Source organism: Hylobates moloch, unplaced genomic scaffold (assembly GCF_009828535.3).
Source record: "Hylobates moloch isolate HMO894 unplaced genomic scaffold, HMol_V3 SCAFFOLD_15, whole genome shotgun sequence".
Taxonomy (NCBI): Eukaryota; Metazoa; Chordata; class Mammalia; order Primates; family Hylobatidae; genus Hylobates; species Hylobates moloch.
In genome coordinates, this window is record NW_026652290.1 from 6,640,918 (window position 1) to 6,661,576 (window position 20,659).

Genomic DNA, 20,659 nt, shown 5'->3' on the forward strand with positions numbered 1-20,659 from the left:
AGTTTAAAGTTATGATGAGCTATGATTGTGCCACTGTACTCTAGCCTGGGCAACATAGCAAGACCCTATCTCTTAAAAAGCAAAGAACAACTCCAGTCAAAGCAATAGAGTGAGATCCTATCTCTTAAAAGAAAAAAAAAAATAATATTTTCTTATTTTGGACTATTCCTTAGAATATATTTCTGGGAATAAGATCAGTAGGTCAAAGTATATAGCTCTTGATATATTTTGCCAAACTTCCTTTTTTTTTTTTTTTGAGATGGACTCTCACTCTGTCTTCCCAGGCTGGAGTGCAGTGGCGTGATCTCAGCTCACTGCAAGCTCTGCCTCCTGGGTTCAAGCGATTCTCCTGCCTCAGACTCCCGAGTAGCTGGGACTATAGGTGTGCACCACAATGCCCAGCTAATTTTTGTATTTTTAGTAGAGATGGGGTTTCACCATGCTGGCCGGGCTGGTCTTAAACTCCTGACCTCGTGATCCGCCCGCCTCGGCCTCCCAAAGTGCTGGGATTACAGGTGTGAGTCACTGTGCCTGGCCCTGCCAAACTTCTTTACTAAAAGTTTGCTCTAATTACACGGCCCCAAATCACACATATATGAAAGTGTCATTTTCAACACAACATTATTTTCAGAGAGAAAATGTTCCTTACTTTGCATATTGCAGGGGAAAGACTGTATCCTGTAGGTCCTGTACATGACTGCAAGAAAGGACCAGTATTACAAGGCCAGAGACAGAGAAGGCCCCACAGTGATTGCTGGACCAAATATTTTTGGTGAACCCAACTGCTGAGTTATTGATTAGAAAGTGAAGGGGGAGGCTGGGCGTGGTGGCTCACGCCTGTAATCCCAGCATTTTGGGAGGCCGAGGTGGGCAGATCACCTGAGGTCAGGAGTTCAAGACCATCCTGACCAACATGGCGAAACCCTGTCTCTACTAAAAATACAAAAATTAGCTGGGTGTGGTGGTGGTGCACGCCTGTAATGCCATCTACTGGGGAGGCTGAGGCAGGAGAATCGCTTGAACCAGGGAGTCGGAGGTTGCAGTCAGCCAAGATCGCATCATTGCACTCCAGCCTTGGCAACAGAGCAAGACTCTCCAAAAAAAAAAAGGAAAAAAAAAAAGAAAAAGAAGAAAGGAAAAGAAAGTGAAGGGGGAGCGGAGGCCAGTGTGGGAGGAAGAAACAGGAAAGGTCATTTGGATAGTAAAGATCACCTGGTTTCATGTTATTTCCAAATTTACTGATAATTTTAAATATGTGGTTGAAAACTATTAAAAACTTGAATATTCAAGCAGGACTAGAGAAAGTGTCTCTCATTCCAGCCGTCCTGCTGTGTGTGAAGTGGTATCTCACTGTTCTGCTTTGCATCTCCCTAATGACTAATGACGTTAGGCATCTTTTTATGGGCTTATTGGCCTTTTTTTGTTTGTTTGTTTTTTTGAGATGGAGTCCTTTGAGGTAGGAAAGTTTTTTATTTTGGTAAAGGCCATCTTATCTATTTTGTTGTTGCTGTTACCTGTACTTTTAGTGTCATGTTTAAGAAACCATTGCTTAATCCGAGGTTATGAAGTTTGACATCTACACTGACTTCCAGCACTTTTATAGTTTTAGCTATTACATTTAGGCCTTTGGTCCATTTTGAGTTAATTTTTGTAAATGGTGTGATGAAGTCTTAAATAAGCATAGCTTGGACTTTTGGATCTATTTTTAACTTTGAGAATGTCTTCTGCAGGAATGACAGAAATAGATGTATTGCTGGAGTGACTTTGGAATTGTGTAAAGAAAAGGTGAATGCCAGAGGCTGAAGAGGGAAGGAGCTCTTTGCCTAGCAGGGTTCTGTGTAGGGAGCATCCGTGGCTGGGGTTAGTTAAAATGTTATTTCATTATGCAGTTTATCAAATTGGGAAAAGATAAAACCTAAGGGCATTTGTATCTACTCCATACCATAAAAGTTTGCCATTTTAGTCTGATGATCATATAACAACTCTGAAAAATACTGTTTTTCATTGATTAATCAGATTACCAACATTACTTTAAAATCACACCGAATCACTCTTTCTGTGCCACAAGATGCTAGGACCAGTGACTTCTCTGATCTTGGGAGCAGCTATTAGGAGCCTGATGTTAATGACAGATAAAAATTGATGTCAGATAGAAAATTAACCTCCTTCAGGGTATGTGAAACTGCTTTCCCTAATTCTATGTTCATCCTTAGTAAACCGAATGCAGTCCAGGAGCGCTGAAGAAGGAAAATCATCAGCTGTTTATCTGCTTGGACCCTTTGGAACAGTCATTTTCCCATCTCATTTGAAAGTAGCAGTTAGAAAAATCACAAAGAAATAGTCTTTCTAAAGTTTTCCTTCCATTTTAATTCTGTTGTGTTTTTCTTCATCACATTTTCCACACACCTCACGTGATTAAAGAATGGTCATTCTGCGTTTTGAGGGGCCCAGGCAGGAGGATCACTTGAGACTAGGAGTTTGAGACCAGCCTGGGCAACATAGCAACACCCAGTCTGTGCCAAACTTTCTTCAAAAAATTAGCCTGGTGTGATGGTGCACCTGCGGTCCCAGCTACTCGGGAGAAGGAGGCAGGAGGATGACTAGAGCCCGGGAGTTCATCACTGCCGTGAGCTGAAATCATGCCACTGCACTCCAGCCCACACGGCAGAGTGGAGCAAGACCTGGTCTCTTAAAAGAATAAAATATTGATTGAGGATCAGGACAGTAAAATCAGGAGACCTCAGAGAAAGAACAACTGTCGTGACACCTCATGTGCGGTGTCTGGCCGCGGCGCCTGCGACTGCATTTTGCTCTTGGTTGTCTTGGAGGGAACCCGTGGCGCCTGCGACTGCGTTTTGCTCTTGGTTGTCTTGGAGGGAACCCGTGGCACCTACGACTGCGTTTTGCTCTTGGTTGTCTTGGAGGGAACCTGTGGCGCCTGCGACTGCGTTTTGCTCTTCGTTTTCTTGGAGGGAACCCGTGGCGCCTGCAAGTGCGTTTTGCTCTTGGTTTTCTTGGAACCAAACATCTGTGTGCTGGTGTGGACTGGACATTGCCAGGTGTTTGGACCATATCTTTGTGGCTTAGCACAAAACCAAGACATACAGTTTGTACCTGTCATAGTCACTGGAGAAGCCGTGCTGTTAATTGATACAGAAACACAGCCGTGGGCTGAGATGCACCTTCTGAGCCCATGGCTGTCCTCAGCCTCATCACAGACCCCATGCTGAATGGTCCTGCGGGACTAGGCGTGAGGGCTTGAGCTCTTGTGTGCCTCCATAAGCTGGCTTTCCATTCGGTGATATAAACCTCTGCCTATAAAAACACCAAAACCATCCATAAGGTAAATGAAAATATGTCCCAGGACACTCTCACTGTCCTCCCATTGTCTGATGTCTTGTTGAGGGCCCTGGCCAGGTCAACAGGCAACTGTTTTGTCCTGGGAAAGTGGGCGCCTCCGTGGCTTTCTGGGAGAACTGAAGAGAGAGACTTGCGGCCGGCGAGGAACTCCTTGGCGCAAGCAGCGTGTGGATTTCCTCATGCTTCTGCCGTGTCTATGTGCACTGACGTCGTCACAGGACAGGGATAAGATTCCATTGCAGTCGGTTTTCCTTTGTGAACATTGAAATGTGCAATTCCGTGACCGCAGGCGCTGCCCCTCCCACACAGTGGGGTTCATCTGCTTGCGGAAGCCTCTTAAGGGCGGTTGGGAGAGACCCTCAGTGGTGCGTGTCTGGAGGCTGCTGACCTAGCATCGAAACCATAGACCAGGAACACAAGCAGATAAAAGCAGTGAGTGGGACAGATTGAACCAGCTCTTGGCATAGTTTCCCGCCCCCCAGCTAGTTCAGGAGTCCATGGACAAACTGTGTTTCAAGCATGTTGAACAACACAGTGTACATTTCAAAGTTAATTGGAAAATCTATGTGAGTTCACTTGTTTGCTACCAGAATGCCAGGAGTGAGCTCTGTTCTCGGGGTGCTCTTCCTTAGCCCCCAGTTTTGTGGTGGCTTAAGGCTCTGCAGGAGCCGGGCGTACCCAGGCTCCATTCCTTGGCCCGACTCCATGCTGCTGCGGCTCTCATCTGCTGTGGGAAACTCGCTCCCCATGGACGTTTTCCACGCCTCTGGCTGGATTTCTGCTCAGGAGCCTTCAGCCAGCGGTGTTCTCATCGTGTCCATCTGCTTCTGTTAAGTTAATGGGCACAGACACATGGCCCATAAAGCAGCTGGATCAAAAGTCTGGTTCTTATCAGACGACTTAATTAATGTCCCAGTCACAAGTTGAAATCCTGTTGTGCAATGAATTTCAGAATCGTGTTCTGGGCACTGCAGTTTCCCTAAGTATAATTGGAGCCGTCAGTGGAGAGAGCAGAAAGGGAGAGCTTAGGTGTTAGGAGGAAGGGGACCAGCGAGAGACAGGGATGTGCACGAAGTCTGTTTAACTTTAAATATTGGTGCAGAAACCACCATGGTTTAAATGCTTAGGAAGACAACAGGATAGACAGTGGTTTGTTTCTAGCCCAGATTCTGAACTCATCTGTCCCAAAAAACAGCTGCTGACACCCTCTGACCATCAGAGGCGGTCCGGGCTAGAAGGGGATTGGTGGAGGACATCTCGGCAGGGCTGCTGCACGCGGATGCTGTCTGGTCCGAGCAGAACCATGACCTGAGATACATATACTTTTCATTTTTGCCGTTTATGCTATTTTTAGATTGTCTTTATTTTACATATTAGGAATTTGCACACACGTCAGGTGAGTTGTAAGAGTCACAGAGTAAGTTCCTTCTTAGCCTGTGGCAGGGTGGATCCTGCAGCTCCCTCCCCGCCGCACCCCCCGGGGTGGGGGGGCACTCACACGGCCACTCCGGTTCCCTTTCTTTTTATGAGCTTTCACCTTACTCTGTTTTCCTCATTTCTTCCTGATTTCCCTAATTGAGTTTGAGTCAGTGCATTGAGCGTGCGCTCCCAGTTGTCAGGGTTATACACTTGTGTGTGATTTCTGACGTGGCTAAGATGCACCAGGATCCTGTCATCTCAGGCCACTGTGGTCTTTGGGTGCAGAGGAGGGTTTTTATGCCCAGCCACTTAGCCAGCCGGGTAGCCGGGGGTGAGTTTCAGAACCGTCTGAACCTCAACTCTCTCCCCTCCAGGACGGGAAGGTTAATAACACACGTCTAAGCCGGGAGGGTGATATTGTGCCCATAGTCCGAATCTTTCTCAGATCCTCTGGTGACATTGCCGGGTGGCCTGAGCTAGGAGGAAGGGTGAGGACTTAGGCAGATGGAGGACTGTGCATTTCAGTTTTTTGTTTTAATTAATTTTTTTAACTGACAAGATAACTTAGAGGGATTTTTTTAATTGGCAAATAGAATCTTCAGCTCTGCCTTTGGTTCCCTCATCTTAGGGTCAGCTCGTGGCTGCCACCCCAAGACAACACTTCCTCCCCGTGGCCGCCCTGCAGTTCCCTTCTTCCCAGAGGGTACCAAGGAGCTAGGCCTGGTGCTGCTGAAAAGGAACTCGGTAAAAGATTTCAACATTTTTAATAGGAAGAACTTCCCAAGTCTCAAATACACAGAACTTGCTCAAAAAGGGCCCCTTCTTGTGGATATTTTTAAGAGTACATTTGGCCACGCTGTCTCGTGTGGGGCCTCTGCAGCAGCTGAGACGTTTGGCAGTTTCTTCAAGACTTGGAGTAAAACCTCGCCTGAGATCGAATCTAAATACATTGGGCTTGGACCGCCCATTTGACTAAATTTTGATCCCAACTCTAGCTTTCAGAAACCTCCTTATAGGGAGAGGCCTATTGCTATAGGAAAACAAGAGAAATTAATGTCTGCGTTATTCCAGCAAAGCCCCTGCACTGCACTGGATGGTCTTTTGTTTGCATCTTTGGGTTGCGGAAGGGGCTATGATTGTGCGTGGCTTATCTTGGTCTCCAGCCCAGTTTAGAACTCCTTTTAGCTGAGCTCTTCTCTCATTTGTACTTTGGAAGAGAGTCAGGGCTTGGCTTTGGGTCACCAGGCGTGCAGCCATTTCAGAGCTCTGCAGCGACCTCGGTTTTGTCCCTGTCATAGGGACTGACTGATTGTAAAATGATCCGCACGAGGTGGCCCTGGAGCCTACAGCAGCACAGTTCCCCCAGCATATCGCTGGCCTGTGTTTCACGTAGGGCCAGCTCTTCGGGGTTGTCAGCGAGTAGTAAGTGCTGAGCCTTTGGCGCTGCTGCAACACCCTCCTGTCCCTGTTTGCGGAGGCAGCTGCTGGTTTCTGGCTGGCCAGTGTTTCCTCCACCCTGTGAACGCACGTGGAAATTGACACAGTGGACTCTGGGATGTAGGGGAAGGCTGAGGGGTCAAGGGCATGGCTTCTTTATATAGAAAGAATAAGTCAGATGGCAGGAAAGATATATAATGATGGGTCATTTAAGTATTGGTTCTTTGTAATTTAAAAGAATCACCTTTTTTTTTTTTTTTAAAGAACTGAGTTTTATGGGTTTGCCACAAGGCCATCCTACATCCCAGACAAGAATAAGAATAGGTGAGGACCCAGCAGTCGCATGTGAAAATAAACAGTGTATTTAGCGGGAAACGCCCTCTTGCAACCATCAGGCACTGTTTTCCCTTGATCCTGGAACACCTTGGTTTCTGGGGATCGCAGCCCCAGCCATTGCCCCATAGCTGTTCCTCAGCACCGCAGTCGTGGAAGCCCTGTACTGAATTAGAACTGAGCAGCCCTGGCTCTCAGGGGGTCACGGGGTAAGAGGACCAGAGTTCTGCAGGCATTTTCACGTGAGAAACCCCAGTCCTCTGTGGCTGTCCCACTTCCGGACTCAGCTTGGCTTCTTTCAGGCAGCCTGGGCATTATCCCCATCTTAGCTCCGTCGGTGTGTAGTATAGACACAGTCCATGTTATTGATAGTTTCTTAGGTAAAAACACATTAGGATTTGCATCGGGCCAAGGAGCACGGAGAATCTGAAGTTGTCCCAAACAAGCCGGCTGTAAATGGGCTCCTCCAGGGCAAGGCACACCCCAGAGCTACTGGGGGAGGTGGCAGCTTGCTGTGTGTCGTGTGTGTGTTTCCTGTGGTTGATAGTCATGAGTGTTACCTCCGTAGAAGAGGTTTACCTTTTTAGGAAAGAGTTGGTTTTCTGCAAATTCGTGCCAACTGTTGATCATCTCAAGGACAGTGGAGAAGGGACGGGCAAGGAGCCTCCCTTTCAGTCTTGGCATTCTTCGAAAATAGAAGGTGGCTTCCTTAAATGATTTCCCGACTTGACTCATCAATGTAGGAATGCCTGTGTTGACACTCGCTTCCCCCTCTGTCTCTCCGTCTCTGTCCCCATCCCTTTTACTTTTTATTATAGGACAGTTTTCAACCATTCTGTGAAACAGTTGAGAGGATGACAAAGTGAACCCTGTATATATTGAATCACCTACATTTTACAATTATGTGCTCTGTTGTTTTGTTTTTATGGGTATGTTTGCTAAATTACAGACATCATGATGTTTTACCACCCAAATACTTAATCATTTCTTTTTTTAAAAACTGACATTTTGCTTATAACCAAATTATCTTAACTTTTTAATGTCTTCTGAACCCAAATGGCAGAGCCCTTGCAATTAGCCTTGTTCCCGTGGAAGGTGTTTTCCATTGCCGGCGGGCTCATGCATCCAGCAGGCGCCTAAGGGGCTCCTCCAATATCCAGCCAGCTCTGACAATGGGGCTGTAGCCCAGAACAAGGCGATGGGATCGGTTCATTATGTTGGTTGGCAGAAAGCTCAGATGAGGTGTTCATCTGTATTTCTCTTACTAATGGAATAATTGTTTTTCCTTTTTGCTAGCTTGCTTCTGCAGCACGGAGAGCAACTATGAAATAGCAAACTCTTGCACTTAATTTGTATCTTGTCCTGCTTACTGGCCTAGAAGCTCCTAAATAGAGTAAACTTTTCTGTACATTACAAAGTGCAGCTGTAACGTTTGCAAGTTAGGGAAGTCACTTCTACTTGGTTTTCTTCTAATAATACTAAAAGGCATACTTTTTTTGTCTTTAAGGGAAAGGATCTCACTGTCGCCCAGGCTAGAGTGCAGTGGCGCGATCATAGCTCACTGCAGCCTTAACCTCCTGAGCGCAAACGATCCTCCTGCCTCAGCCTCCCGAGTCCTCTGACCATGCCCAGCTAACTTATTTGTAGAGATGGGGACTCAACTGTGCTGTCCACGCTGGTCTCACACTCCTGTCCTCAAGTGATCTCCCGCCTTGGGCTCCCAGAGCGTTGGAATTACAGGCATGAGCCAAAAAAAAAACATACTTTTAAATTTAGTTACAAATATCGCATGATTTGGCACATTAATTTCATGTGGGGATGTTTAGTTCTTTGGGGCTTTTTTTAACCTGCTGGATTAAATGAAATGCTGAGAGTTGAAGAAATTGGCTTATTTTCCTTTTTTTTTTTGATATGGAGTTTCACTCTTGTTGCCCAGGCTGGAGTGCAGTGGCATGAACTCGGCTCACTGCAACCTCCACCTTCTGGGTTCAAGCAATTCTCCTGCCTCAGCCTCCCGAGTAGCTGGGATTATAGGCACCTGTCACCATGCCCAGCTAATTTTTTGTATTTTTAGTAGAAATGGGGTTTCACCTTATTGGCCAGGCTGGTCTTGAACTCCTGACCTCGGGTGATCTGCCTGCCTCAGCCTCCCAAAGTGCTGGGATTACAGGCATGAGCCACTGTGCCCGGCCTATTTTACTTTTTTTTTTGAGATGGAGTTTCGCTCTTTTTGCCCAAACTGGAGTGCAGTGGCACGATCTCAGCTCACTGCAACCTTTACCTCCCGAGTTCAAGTGATTCTCTTGCCTCAGCCTCCTGAGTAGCTGGGATTACAGGCGTCCGCCACCACGCCTGGCTAATGCTGGTTTTTTTGTTGTTTGTTGTTTTGTTTGTTTGTTTGTTTAGTAGAGATGGAGTTTCTCCATGTTCGTCAGGCTGGTCTCGAACTCCCAACCTCAGGTGATCCGCCCACCTTGGCCTCCCAAAGTGCTATTTTAATTGCGTATTTATTGCCACTTTGAGTTATATTTGAAAATTCCTTTTGTGAAAAAGAATATTTAAAACCAGACACCTCCAGCAGTTTGCTGTGTCTCTGTATGACTAGGTTAAAATACACAAGTCTGTGAAAGCTTCAGTGTTCACTTCATCAGTGTAAATTCTAGAGACTTCACGTGCCAGCCAAGGTGAAGTAAGCCACCTACAGCCTCTCTGTCCCACTCATTACAGCGAAAAGCTCTTGTCAGGATACAGAAAAGCAACTACCAAAGACTAAAAATGAGCAAGGATATTAGGAACTGGAGTAAAGTCAGATAAAATATAGTGATGAATCTCTAAATGTAAAACATTTTATTTGGGAAGCAAGATTTACAGTTGAAGGCATACAGGCAGACCAGGTGGTCTTCAGTATATCTTGATGAACAAATAAAAGGTTGGCAGTTTTATAAAGAGGAGAAATGTTTCGTGTTGCTCTTTGAGAAGGTTCTTTGGCACTAGTAAGGTTTTGGGGAGCTGGCAAGTTCCGACTGGTGAGTGGGTGAAATTAGTCTTCGAGTCACAGCAGGTTGTGTCAGTCGCCATTAGTTAAAACTGGTTTCAAGTGGCAGCAGGCAGTTTCAGCGGCCAGGCTGGCAGAGAACTGCATTCCTGGAGGAATGTTTTGTGGCCCGAGTGCTTTCCCTCGGCCCCTTGACTCTGACTGAGTTGTGTATGGCAAGAATGACCCAGTTTGTATGATCAGCTCTCATAGTGACAATGACAGTCATGATGGGGATGTGTTTTGAGGGCCTTTTCCTCTCCTTTGCCGAGGAACTGCACAGGGAATGCTGATGGCGAGACCTCCAGGGAAGCCATTTATGTCTTCACCACTAAAGAAGGGGGGACTCTGCATGTTGGCGAGAGCAGGGGGGTGCCACACTCCAGCACATCGTGTGTTCACCTTCTAACCGGGAAGCTCTCCTTGTTCAGGAGTTGTCATAGAGCGTCTGTCGGTGGGGAGAGGAGTGGCTAGGTGTGGGGTGGGTGGCGGTGTCCCGGAACCAGTGCCCCAGGGATGACTGTATATGCCCGGGCCAAGTCCTGAAGGTCATAGCAGAGGCCGCTTCTGCGCAGTGGGATGGGAGAGTGAAGGTTAGACTGACGCACTTTTGCATGACACATGTCTGTATGATTTGGGTTTTTATAGAGACCGCCATTTGCTTTTATTCTAAAATAAATCAGCATGATTCAGTGTTGTGTAAAAGATAAATATGAAAATGCTAAGCTATCTCAACATGGTGGGTTTATACAAATTTTTCACTTTTTTATGGTAAATACATGTGGGTTTTTTTTTAATTAGGAGGAAACAAAGGAATTTTCATTCTCAAAAATGAAAACAGCATTCAATAGTTATTTGTATGATACTTGACAAGGTTACTGAGCTGAACATTAATTTGTTCTTCGTTGTTAAAAGAAAACTCTAGACAAATTAAATGTAACAGTTTAATTGAGCAAAGAACCATTCTTGAATCAGGCAGCCCCAGAACCAGAGTAGGTTCAGAGCGACTCCGGCACTGCCATGTGGCCGGATACCATTCATGGGCAGAAAGGAAAGTGACTCCAGAGAATGGAAGAGCCGCATCAGCTGGATTGGCTACCGCAGGGGGTCTGCCTTGCTTGAGCCCAGTTTGAACAGTTGGCTGCCTGTGGTAGTCTGAGACTCAGCTACCTGTCACAAGACCAGGCTGTTTATACATCGGGTTGGGTACAGTTCACCACGTATATGGAACCATTAGGCCAAACATAAAACATATACGGAGGCAGCCTTTAGGCGAAACTTAATTTAGTATCATAAAAATCTTGAAGCCACTTGTTTGCGTACCCAGCCTGGATCAGTCATAATTCTTGCTTCATGCCACACTCATCACTAGTCCATATTTGGCCTCCTTTTAAGTAGTTAATTAACAGGTATTTTTATAGCATAATGGGTTTCCTCAAACCACCACCCAACCAAAACCCAGCCCTTGATGATGACCTGTGCCCACCACACAGGGCGCCCTTGATGTGCACGCACCTGCCGCCCCTGCCCCGTGACCACTGCCCTGAGTGCCGGGCTCATCATCCCTTCCATGCTCTTTCTAAATTGCTACTATGCGTCTGTGTGCATTCATTAAGACCATTACTTTTCTTTCAGATTTTAAATTGATTAAAGGCTTTAGTGCTGAATGTGACTTTGAGGACTCTTTTAAAAAAATACTTTTGGTTGGAATGTGGACATTTCCCACTTAGCATTGTGTTGCTCGTGTTCCTCCATATTGATGTGTGTTTAGTTAGAGTACCCCCCTCTAACTGCCTGTAATATTCCACTCTGCGAATATGCCACACTGTGTGCACCTGCTACTCCTTAATGAACACTTGAGCTTTTCCAGCTTCTTCCCTTATTTGTTTGTTTTGCTTTGCTTTGGTGTATTGTATTTTATTTTTGCTATTACCAACAGTGATACTTTGAACATTCTTTTCCATGTGTTCTTTTGAACACATGCAAGAATTTCATATATATTGAAAAGCAGAGTTACCGGATCATAGTGTATAGGAACATTCAGTTTTAAGGGATCATGGTAAGGGGCTTTCCCAGTGGTTGTGCCATTTTACACTCCTGCAGTGGTGATGGAGACAGCCTGTGATCCACGCCCTTTCTAGTTCTTGGCATTGCCATTCTTGTACATTTTTGCTGAGTAGGTTTAGAATGATATCTCGTGTAGCCTTGATTTGCCTTTCTCTGATATCACATGATGTTGAACATTTCCTCATGTTTAGTGGCCATAGGTATGTCTTCATCTTTGAGATGTCTGTTCATCCATTTTTCTATTGGATTTTTAATGCTCTTGTGGATTTATATCTAGGTTTTCAATCTTGGTTATGATGGATATTGCCCCTGTCTTTTTGCTTTTCATTTTAAGACGACTACAAATGTTACCAAGTTTATGTGTCATCATTACTTCATAGATCTCCTTCAGCGTCTCTTGGAGTTTTCTCCCCTCTAACTTTAGCTTGTCATCTGAAAGTGTCTTCCTCATGAGTCTTTTTGTGACAAGTCTTCTGAGGCCATATGTGCCTCTGAGAGTATTTTTGTCATGCTCACACATTTGAATGACAGTTTGGCTGGATACAAAATTCTAGGTTTTAACTTCCTTTTCTTCAGTAAATTAAAAACACCAGCTGGGGGCGGTGGCTTACACCTGTAATCCCAGCACTTTGGGAGGCTGAGGCGGGTGGGTCACCTGAGTTCAGGAGTTCGAGACCAGCCTGACCAACATGGCGAAACCCCACGTTTACTAAAAATATAAAACTAGCCGGGCATGGTGGCGGGAGCCTGTAATCCCAGCTGCTTGGGAGGCTGAGGCAGGAGAATCACTTGAACCTAGGAGACAGAGGTTGCCGTGAGCCAAGATCACACCACTGCACTCCAGCCTGGGTGACAGAGCGAGACTCTGTCTCAAAAATAAATAAAATAAATAAATAAAAAGAAAAACACCACTCCATTGTCTTCCTGCATCCTGGGTTAATCTGATTCTTGTTTCTTTGAATGTGATCTGCTCTTTGTTTCTGGAAGCTTTGTATGTATTTTCATTGTCTTTTTAATATTCTTGATCTTGACTCTAATGTACCTAATTTATGATGTTCTTCCTCTGTATAATATATCATAATACCTCACAGAATGTGACGATTAAAAAAATCAGTATAAAAGACATAGAACAATGGTCGCCAAATAATAAGCACTAAATAAGCAACAGCTGTGTTATATTATCATGACATTCAGCTTTGTGGGTTTTTTTGAGCCATTTTTATTACCTCTGCCTTTGCCCGCTCTTTGACCTTTCATTGCTCAGTAACACTCTAATGTAGGTGAATGAAAGAAATCGTATAAAATGTGAAACCAGTTGTTAGCAATTCTGGTATAAAGAGAATTTACATTTTTGGCTGAAATGAAGTTTGCACACTGTCAGTGACTAATTTATCCATGCTACTCTTATTCATATAGCCATACTATGATAAAGTTGCATGATATTCCCATTTTAATTTTTTATTTAAGGGAACATTATATTTTCACTGAATTTATAATAATGCTTATCTCCCAGCCAATAATTATTTTTATAATTTTTAAGTCTCTGTCTACTAATTCCAATATCTGGCCAACTATGAATCTGTTTTTATTGACTGTTTTTTCTCTTGATTTTAGATAGTATACTATCTGTTGTGGATGAGGCATTGTAGACATTCTAGATTCTGTTATTTTCTTTTGGGCAGTTACACTGATCTTGTAGAGGCTTGGTTATAGGACTAGGCTCTTTTGGCTTTGATCTTAGTTCTAAGGTGTGGTTCGTAATCCCTCCGGGGTGTCCATGTCCTCAGATGTGATCAAGCCCTGTAGTTTGGCAGGACCTGATCTCCTCTGTCTTCACAGTAGCAAGCAGATGTCAAAATCTCTACTCTGCCTTTTCAGCCTTCCTGCTGTCCTCGATGGGGGTCCTGGGAATATTATCCTGTGTGCGTGCCCTTCAGGAGCCAGCCTCCAACTTGGGGAAGGTTTACATGTGGGTTTTGGCTCCCTTCTTCCTAGGGCTTTTGCCTGCAATATCCTGGCAGCCTTGAGTGTGGTCTCAGCCCAGTAAGGCTGCTGCCTTTCAGTTGCATGCTATCCCCCACATGATGTGTGAGTGAGGAGCACCCTTGGGAAAAGCCAGATGAAGGTAATTCATGCAGAGTTACTCTCATTTTCTAAGGGTCACGGCCCTTCCATTTCCTGCCTTCCTGCCTGCATTTGTTTGTTGTTCAGAATTTTCAAATGGCTTTTTAATATTTTGTCCAGAGCTTATATTGGCAAAAGGATTAGTCTGATATAAGTGATTCTGTCATTACTGGACTCTAGAAATCCCAATCAATAAGTACATTATGGATAAAAAGACAAAGTAGCATGGTTCACATAGGACTCAGATTTGAAAATGCATTTCCTGTAGGTCATTTTTATCCACAGTGAAATTCTGGTTTGCCTGGGACCACCGTAGGAGCTGCAAGTGTCTGCACTGGTGTAGAGGTGTCTGGGCATGGCCGAGGAGAGCATCTGGAAGTGAAGCCAGCAGAGGAGACCACTCAGAGTGGCACTGACTGGCTCGGGGAAGCATCGGGGCCACAAGGGGCACTTGACGCTGTGGGAAAGGGCTGCTCTCTAGCTTCAGGCAAACGTGGGCCTCACTTTTATTTTCTTAGCTCTTTGAACCATAAAACACTGACTACTGCAGCCACAACCAAGAATATAACTTCCTCTCTGCTGGTTGAGCCAGGTATCACTTCTTGAGAGAGTGAGCGTGGCTGGCAGCTGTGCACGGGGTCCAGGATGACCAACTCAGCCTCCCCTCACCCTGCAGGGCTGCAGAAGTGAGACTGTCTTCACACCCCTAGCTCGTTATCTTCCTGGTTCTGGATCTCTCAGTTCCTCTGTGTCTTTTTCTCCCATTTCCTATCCCACTGCTATGGGTGCCCTCCTGGGTCTGCCATCCCCCATAGAGGAGTCACTTCCACATCTCCCCCGAACGTGCCTGACCCTTGCACTGCGCCCTCCCCTGGGCCACTGTCCTTCTCCAGGCTTCTGCCATCGCTCACTTCCAGCCAACAGTCCACGAGTGTGTTTTGGAGATGTGCATACTTGCTCTGCACCTGCCATTATGTTTTTAAGGAGTGTTATTTGTTCTTAATTTTTAAAGTATGTGAATTAAACATTTTGCATTTCTCCTACTAACAATACCACATTGCGTTTTTACTCTGCTGCCTTGATTCTGCCCCACTGTATGGCAGTAGCCCGGATGGGAGGAGAGATGCTTTCCTACCTCCTGTTGGCGCCACATTAGAGAAAGCCTGTCCGGCTCCACACGTTCTCCTAAGGATAGACTTGCCTCAGACATGAAGCCAGCTCTGACCTGTAGGATTTTATGATTACGAACATGATATAATTGTATTTGCATTTCTTTTGTGTGCCTTGAGGCTACTCATTTATTCTACTCCAGCAGTCTCCCCAGCTCACTTCCTTAAGAAGGAAAGAAGTGGCAAGTCCAGTCCACTCCGGCATCTCGTTTGGAGACTGAGCTTTATTAAGCATCTCGGCGCTCCTCTCCAGGGACCGGGCTTCATGTGGCTGCAAACAGCTTCTCTCCTTTCTCCTGACAACTCACTGTGGCAGCTCTGTAGTCTCGCGCCTTAACAGGACGGCAATGAGATTTTCTTTACAAATGTAAAAGCTGCCGAATTAAGGGAATCTGAGTGTACTTGTTCACCATGGCACTCCCTGTCCCCATCTTTAACTCTTTCCTTTTTCTGCAGGCCTGTTGAATTTCCTGGGTGACTGTTCCATTCGTGCCATTCACATTCTTTTCTTTCTCTGCAGGTTTTGCATGCAGAAATGTGTCAGTCTGGTGCCTGGTGTCACACTGGATTTGATAGAAAAGTAAGTAGGATTTTTAAGTTCTTGTGGCTCTCTGGATCTGATGAGTTTCTTTTCCTTTTTGAAGGCTCTTGCTTCTCAGAAGTACTTTCTATCAACGTGGCATGTTCCCTTTAATGTGGCTATGTTCTTTTGTTCTCTGATTAAGCCTGTGTTTGTGATTGTCACACTGGGGCTTAGTGCAGGAGATAACCAAACATGGGCCATATGAAAAGAAAAATAATAAAAAGCTGAATTCCTTGGAACATTTAAAAAGTCTCCAGACTTTAAGGCAAAGCAAGAACATACCACTTCACATACAAATCATTTCTGCTGCCACTGAAATGATAGCTAGATCACAGCTAGCTCTTACCTTATTTTCTGAAACTGTCCCTTTAATATTCTGTGACTTTCCATTCCCTCCCCACCTGTCTTCATCCAGTTTCCATTTTACTATCTCAGGGCAAACTGATTTCAGAACCTGAGCGATGAAGTGACGGGGTTTAGTCAGGCCTCCTATGAAGAGTCAATGGCACTTGCCTCCCATAATCCTTCCGGTCCCATTGGCCAACCCGTCTGTCCCACGCGTGATCTCTTTGGATCTGAAGTGGTGTCTCAGGACCCGGAGCGTGGCCTGCACTGCCTTGTTCTGTTTGTTTGTGCATCGGATTCATCATGACTCATCCTGAATCATCCGGGCCATATGGAAGAACTTTGGAGTTATTTTAAACCCTTTGGCTCAGAACCCCGTTTCTTCCAGAATTCACATGCAAGATAATTGTTTTCTACATCTTAATATACAAAGTTATATCTTAATATTAGGGCCTGAATTTACTAAATTAGGCAGGAAAAGCAAACCCACTTCCAAGTTTCTCTTGTAAAAACGTACTTGCCTTGTGTGTCGGGAAAAATACAAGAATATTATGTGTAAACGTTCACGAGGGCACGGTGAGCTCCGTCGTGGTTCACTCCCACCGTGGAAGGTGGCCGTGTGGCCGACAGGAAGGCCGGGGAAGCGACACTGGTCTTGCTGTGGAGTGGTCTACCAAATGTGCTAAGTGAGCAGTCCTCAGCACAGGCACCTAACAGAGCACAGCGCCCAGAGGCTTTCCAGACAGTGCAAGCTGTGACTTAGAAGACTGTTGCCAAAGCCTAAACAGATAGTGGAGTCTCTGAGAAGCATCACATGGCAAATAACTTTAAAAAAAAAAAAGGGACTAGGTGATCTGTACTCCCCTCCCCTTCTGGCTGGTTTGGTTCCCTGACGCGATTTCAGTTTTGCGAAGCTGTTCATGAGATCTGTTTACTGGTCACTGCTGTGCGCTTTCTTTGGGGCTTTATTTCCCCCTCTGTTTTCTGAGTTTTAGAGCTCTCTGTTACCTGTAACGTATATATTGCCCCCGCCACCCCTGCTCCCTCCCCACACACACACCGGATGCATATCCCAAATCTAAAAATCCGAATCAGAAATGCACCAAACTTTTTTAAAAATTTTAAATTTAATTTAAATTTTAAATTAAAATTTTTTTTTAAATTAAAAAAAAAAAAAATAGGCCATCTTGCTGTGTTGACCAGGCTGGTCTTGAACGCCTAAGCGATCCTCCCACCTCCGCTTCTCAAAGCGCTGGGATTACAGGCGTGAGTGATTCTGCTGGAAACTTTTTGAGCACTGACGTGCTACTCACAGACAATGCTCTTTGGAGCATTTTGGACTTCGTGTTTTCGGATTAGTGATAAATCCAAAAATCTTAACTGGTAAATATAATGCAGATATTCCAAAATCTGAAAAAATTCGAAATCCGAAACGCTTCTTGTTCCAAGCATTTCAGATAAAGGGACACTTAACCTGTGTATATATATTATATATCTAATTTCTTAAATAAACCATGTCCATTACTATTTCAGCAGTTATATTTTATCCTTGCTGGGTTGGCTTATTCAGGCAGCTCTTGGGTGAAACCGTCTTGGTGTTTGCTGTTTGTCATGCCTCCCTGTGGCTATTTCCATGGTTTCCTCTGGAGGTGGGAGGGCCGCAGTCTCCTTTCTCCTCCACCTGGTAGCAGGAGCCCGAGCCTTGCCCACACCTCCATCTCCGTGTGGGACAGTGTCTTGTCTCCATCCTGGATGGCTGCTGTGTGCTGTCCCATCCCCCCCGGTCACCTGTGTCTGTGGCTACTCCAGACAGGGCCCTGCCAGCGCCTGTTGAGCCACATGAGCTCAGACAGCACCACATGCTCCACATCTCCAGAGCAAAAAGGGCTGTTAAAAATCACCTAGTGATGACAACAACAATTTGTTTTAAGTTATTGAGTCAAACCACCTTATTTTACTGAAAGAGAACCTGGTATTTAGTTCACTTCAGCTCCTGGGTGGCCTTTTCTGCCTGGTTCGGGCAGGGCTGGCCTAGAGCTCAGGTCTCAGGACAGCACCACTGTGGTCTGCCCAACACGGCAGTTTTCCCTTGAACAAGACTTTTGTGTCAGAACAACCAGCTGCCTCCCTATTTCTTTCCAAAACTTAAAATGTGCACAGCAACATGACGTCCTAAGTATGATTCACAAAAGAAACAAATCAGTAAATTGGACTTCATCCAAATGTAAAATGTTTACTCTCTGAAAGACACTGCTAATATGAAAAGACAAGCTATAGACTCGGAGAAAATATTTGCACGTCACATATCTGACGAAGAACACTTGTATCCAGAATGTATAAAGATATCTCAAAACTCAAAAATAAGGGGGAAAAGACAATTAGAAAATAGACAAAAGACGTGAAGAGACACTTCACCAAAGAGGATTTAGGGATGGCAAATATGCTTATGAAAAGATCCTGGAAATCATTAGCCATTAGGTAATGCAAATTAAAACAGTGAGACAGCACTGTGTCCCTATTAGAATGGGTGACATTTAAAAGACTGACCAAACCTAGTGTTGAGAACCCGCATCACAGCTGCTGGGAATGCAGAATGGTGCAGCCACTCTGGAAGAACTGTCAGTTTCTCACAGATGTCCATAAACCTGCCAACAAGTCCCCGCATTCCCACTCCTGGATAGGTATCCTGGAAGAGTGAAATCTTAGGATCACACAAAAACCTGTGCATGAATGTTTATGGTAGCTCTGTTCATTACCCCAAGCCGGAAGCAATCAAAATGTCCCTCCCAGGGCAAATGAATTCAGACTGTGGTGCATCCGTATGATGGAATTCTGCTCAACAGGAAAAAGGGAAAGGCTTTCTGTATACACTGCCATTCGGGCGGTTCCCAGAAGTATCACACTAAGTGTCAGAAGCCCGTCTCCAAGGGTGGTGCACGGTCCGATTCCCTTTCCGTGACCTTCTGGGAAAGACAGAACATGGGGCCAGAGAACAGATCAGCTGTCGCCAGGGATTAGAGGGTTAGAGAGTGTGGCTGTGAGGGGCTAGCAGGAGGGGCCTAGGGGTGATGTCTTGATGCTGGTGTGGTTCCATAGATCCACCCACACGTTCCAATCCATAGCATGTGTACCTGCAGAAGTCATTTTGCTATTTGACAACTGAAGTAAAAGTAATACATAATGTAGGGGAGGAATAAAACACCATGAGAGTGAGCAGACCAGAGCGTGCAGACCAGATGCAGCACAGGGCTGGCCACCGCTGCGGACAGCAGGCCATGGGCCAGGGGAGCAAGGGGTGCAGGGAAGCAGAGACCTGGGTTTGGGAAAGGAAGTAGATTCTACAGCAGCATGCTCTGTTGTTTCTGGGAAGATACCTTCGCTTTTATTATTAAAATGGGATTGAGTGAGGATTGAAAAAGAGAAGCAAACACCCTTCCCCATCCACCGTGGGATGTTAGTCATTTTCATCAGATGCCCTTTCCCTAAATCACGACGTTAGCGTTTGCAGCCGCTCGTGTTCTTCCCAGAACCAGTGCATCCCCTCCCTCCCCAGCACCAAAGGCCCTTCTCAGCCAGTGCGATCAGACCGCTGGAGGTTAGGGCAGTGTCCTCGTCTTTCTTCCATCTCCCCTTCTCCTGTGCCAAGTGATGCTACGAAGGTGGCTAAATGCTAAAGGTTTATTTTATTTTTTAATTTAAAAGAGACAATTAACTGTTAATAGTAGGCAGTTTTCAAAACACACCCTGATTAGGGATTCAAGGTGTGAGGAGGAGAGTGTGGTGGGAAGAATATGGACATTGGAGTCAGAGCAGCTCCATCTGGTCCTCCTGGCCCCTTCTGAGCCACACTCACTGGACACCTCCTTGCCTCTGGGTCTGTCTCTGTCCTGCAGAAGGGCCACCACTCAGGTCTCATTGGGTGGCAGCAGTGCTGAGGGCATCACACATCCTGACACGGCCTCGGCTCTCAGCCCATGTCCACCTCCCGCCAGACTTCTGCCTTCTCAGCACTTCCCAGAGCTGCAGCTTGGATGGTGGCTGCTGTCACTCCACATTCCTGTAGTTCTATAAGCATCTCCCACGCCTCTCCATCTGCCATCAGCTGAGGCACCTACGACTCCCAGGCATCGTTGCCTTGGCCCCACCGCAGTTAGAGAGAGATGGCAAGGCACCAGAGAGGCCGTGCTCTCGAGGCCCATTGCTGAGATGAATGGCTTAGCAGGCTGTTTTAGTCCATTCTCACACTGCTATCAAGACACTACCTGAGACTGGGTGTATTAGGGATCTCTAGAGGGACAGAACTCACAGCATAGATATAAATATAAAGGGGAGTTTATTGATTAATATTAACTCACATGGTCACAAGATCCCACAGTAGGTCATCTGCAAGCTGCGGAGCAAGGAAGCCAGTCTGACTCCCAAAGCTGAAGAACTCGGAAACACTCAGTATTAACCATCACACTGGGTAATTTATAAATAAAAGAGGTTTAATTGACTCACAGTTCTGCATGGCTAGGGAGGCCTCAGGAAACTTACAATCATGGCAGAAAGGGAAGCATAAGCAAGGCATGTCTTACATGGCAGGAGAGCAAGAGCATGCCAGGGAAGGGGAAGTGCCACACTTTTAGGCCATCGGCTTTCGTGAGAACTCACTATCACGAGAACAGCCACTCCCATAATCCAGCCACCTCCCACCAGGTCCCCGCCTCGACACATGGGGATTACAATTCAAGATGAGATTTGGGTAGAGACACAGAGCCAAACCATATCACAGTCACTGTAGGCACC

The 20,659-nt window shown here is 45.7% G+C and overlaps 1 protein-coding gene across 1 annotated transcript in view; it reads left to right on the plus strand.

Annotated features, from left to right (window-relative positions):
* The first annotated feature begins 15,459 nt into the window (after nt 1–15,459).
* RPTOR (regulatory associated protein of MTOR complex 1) overlaps nt 15,460–20,659 on the plus strand; it is a 176,358-nt gene continuing 171,158 nt past the window's right edge. Inside the window, exon 1 of the mRNA XM_032176974.2 lies at nt 15,460–15,523. Within this exon, the coding sequence (XP_032032865.1) occupies nt 15,471–15,523 (53 nt within the window). The 5' untranslated portion in view covers nt 15,460–15,470. The remainder of the gene's footprint in view (nt 15,524–20,659) is intronic.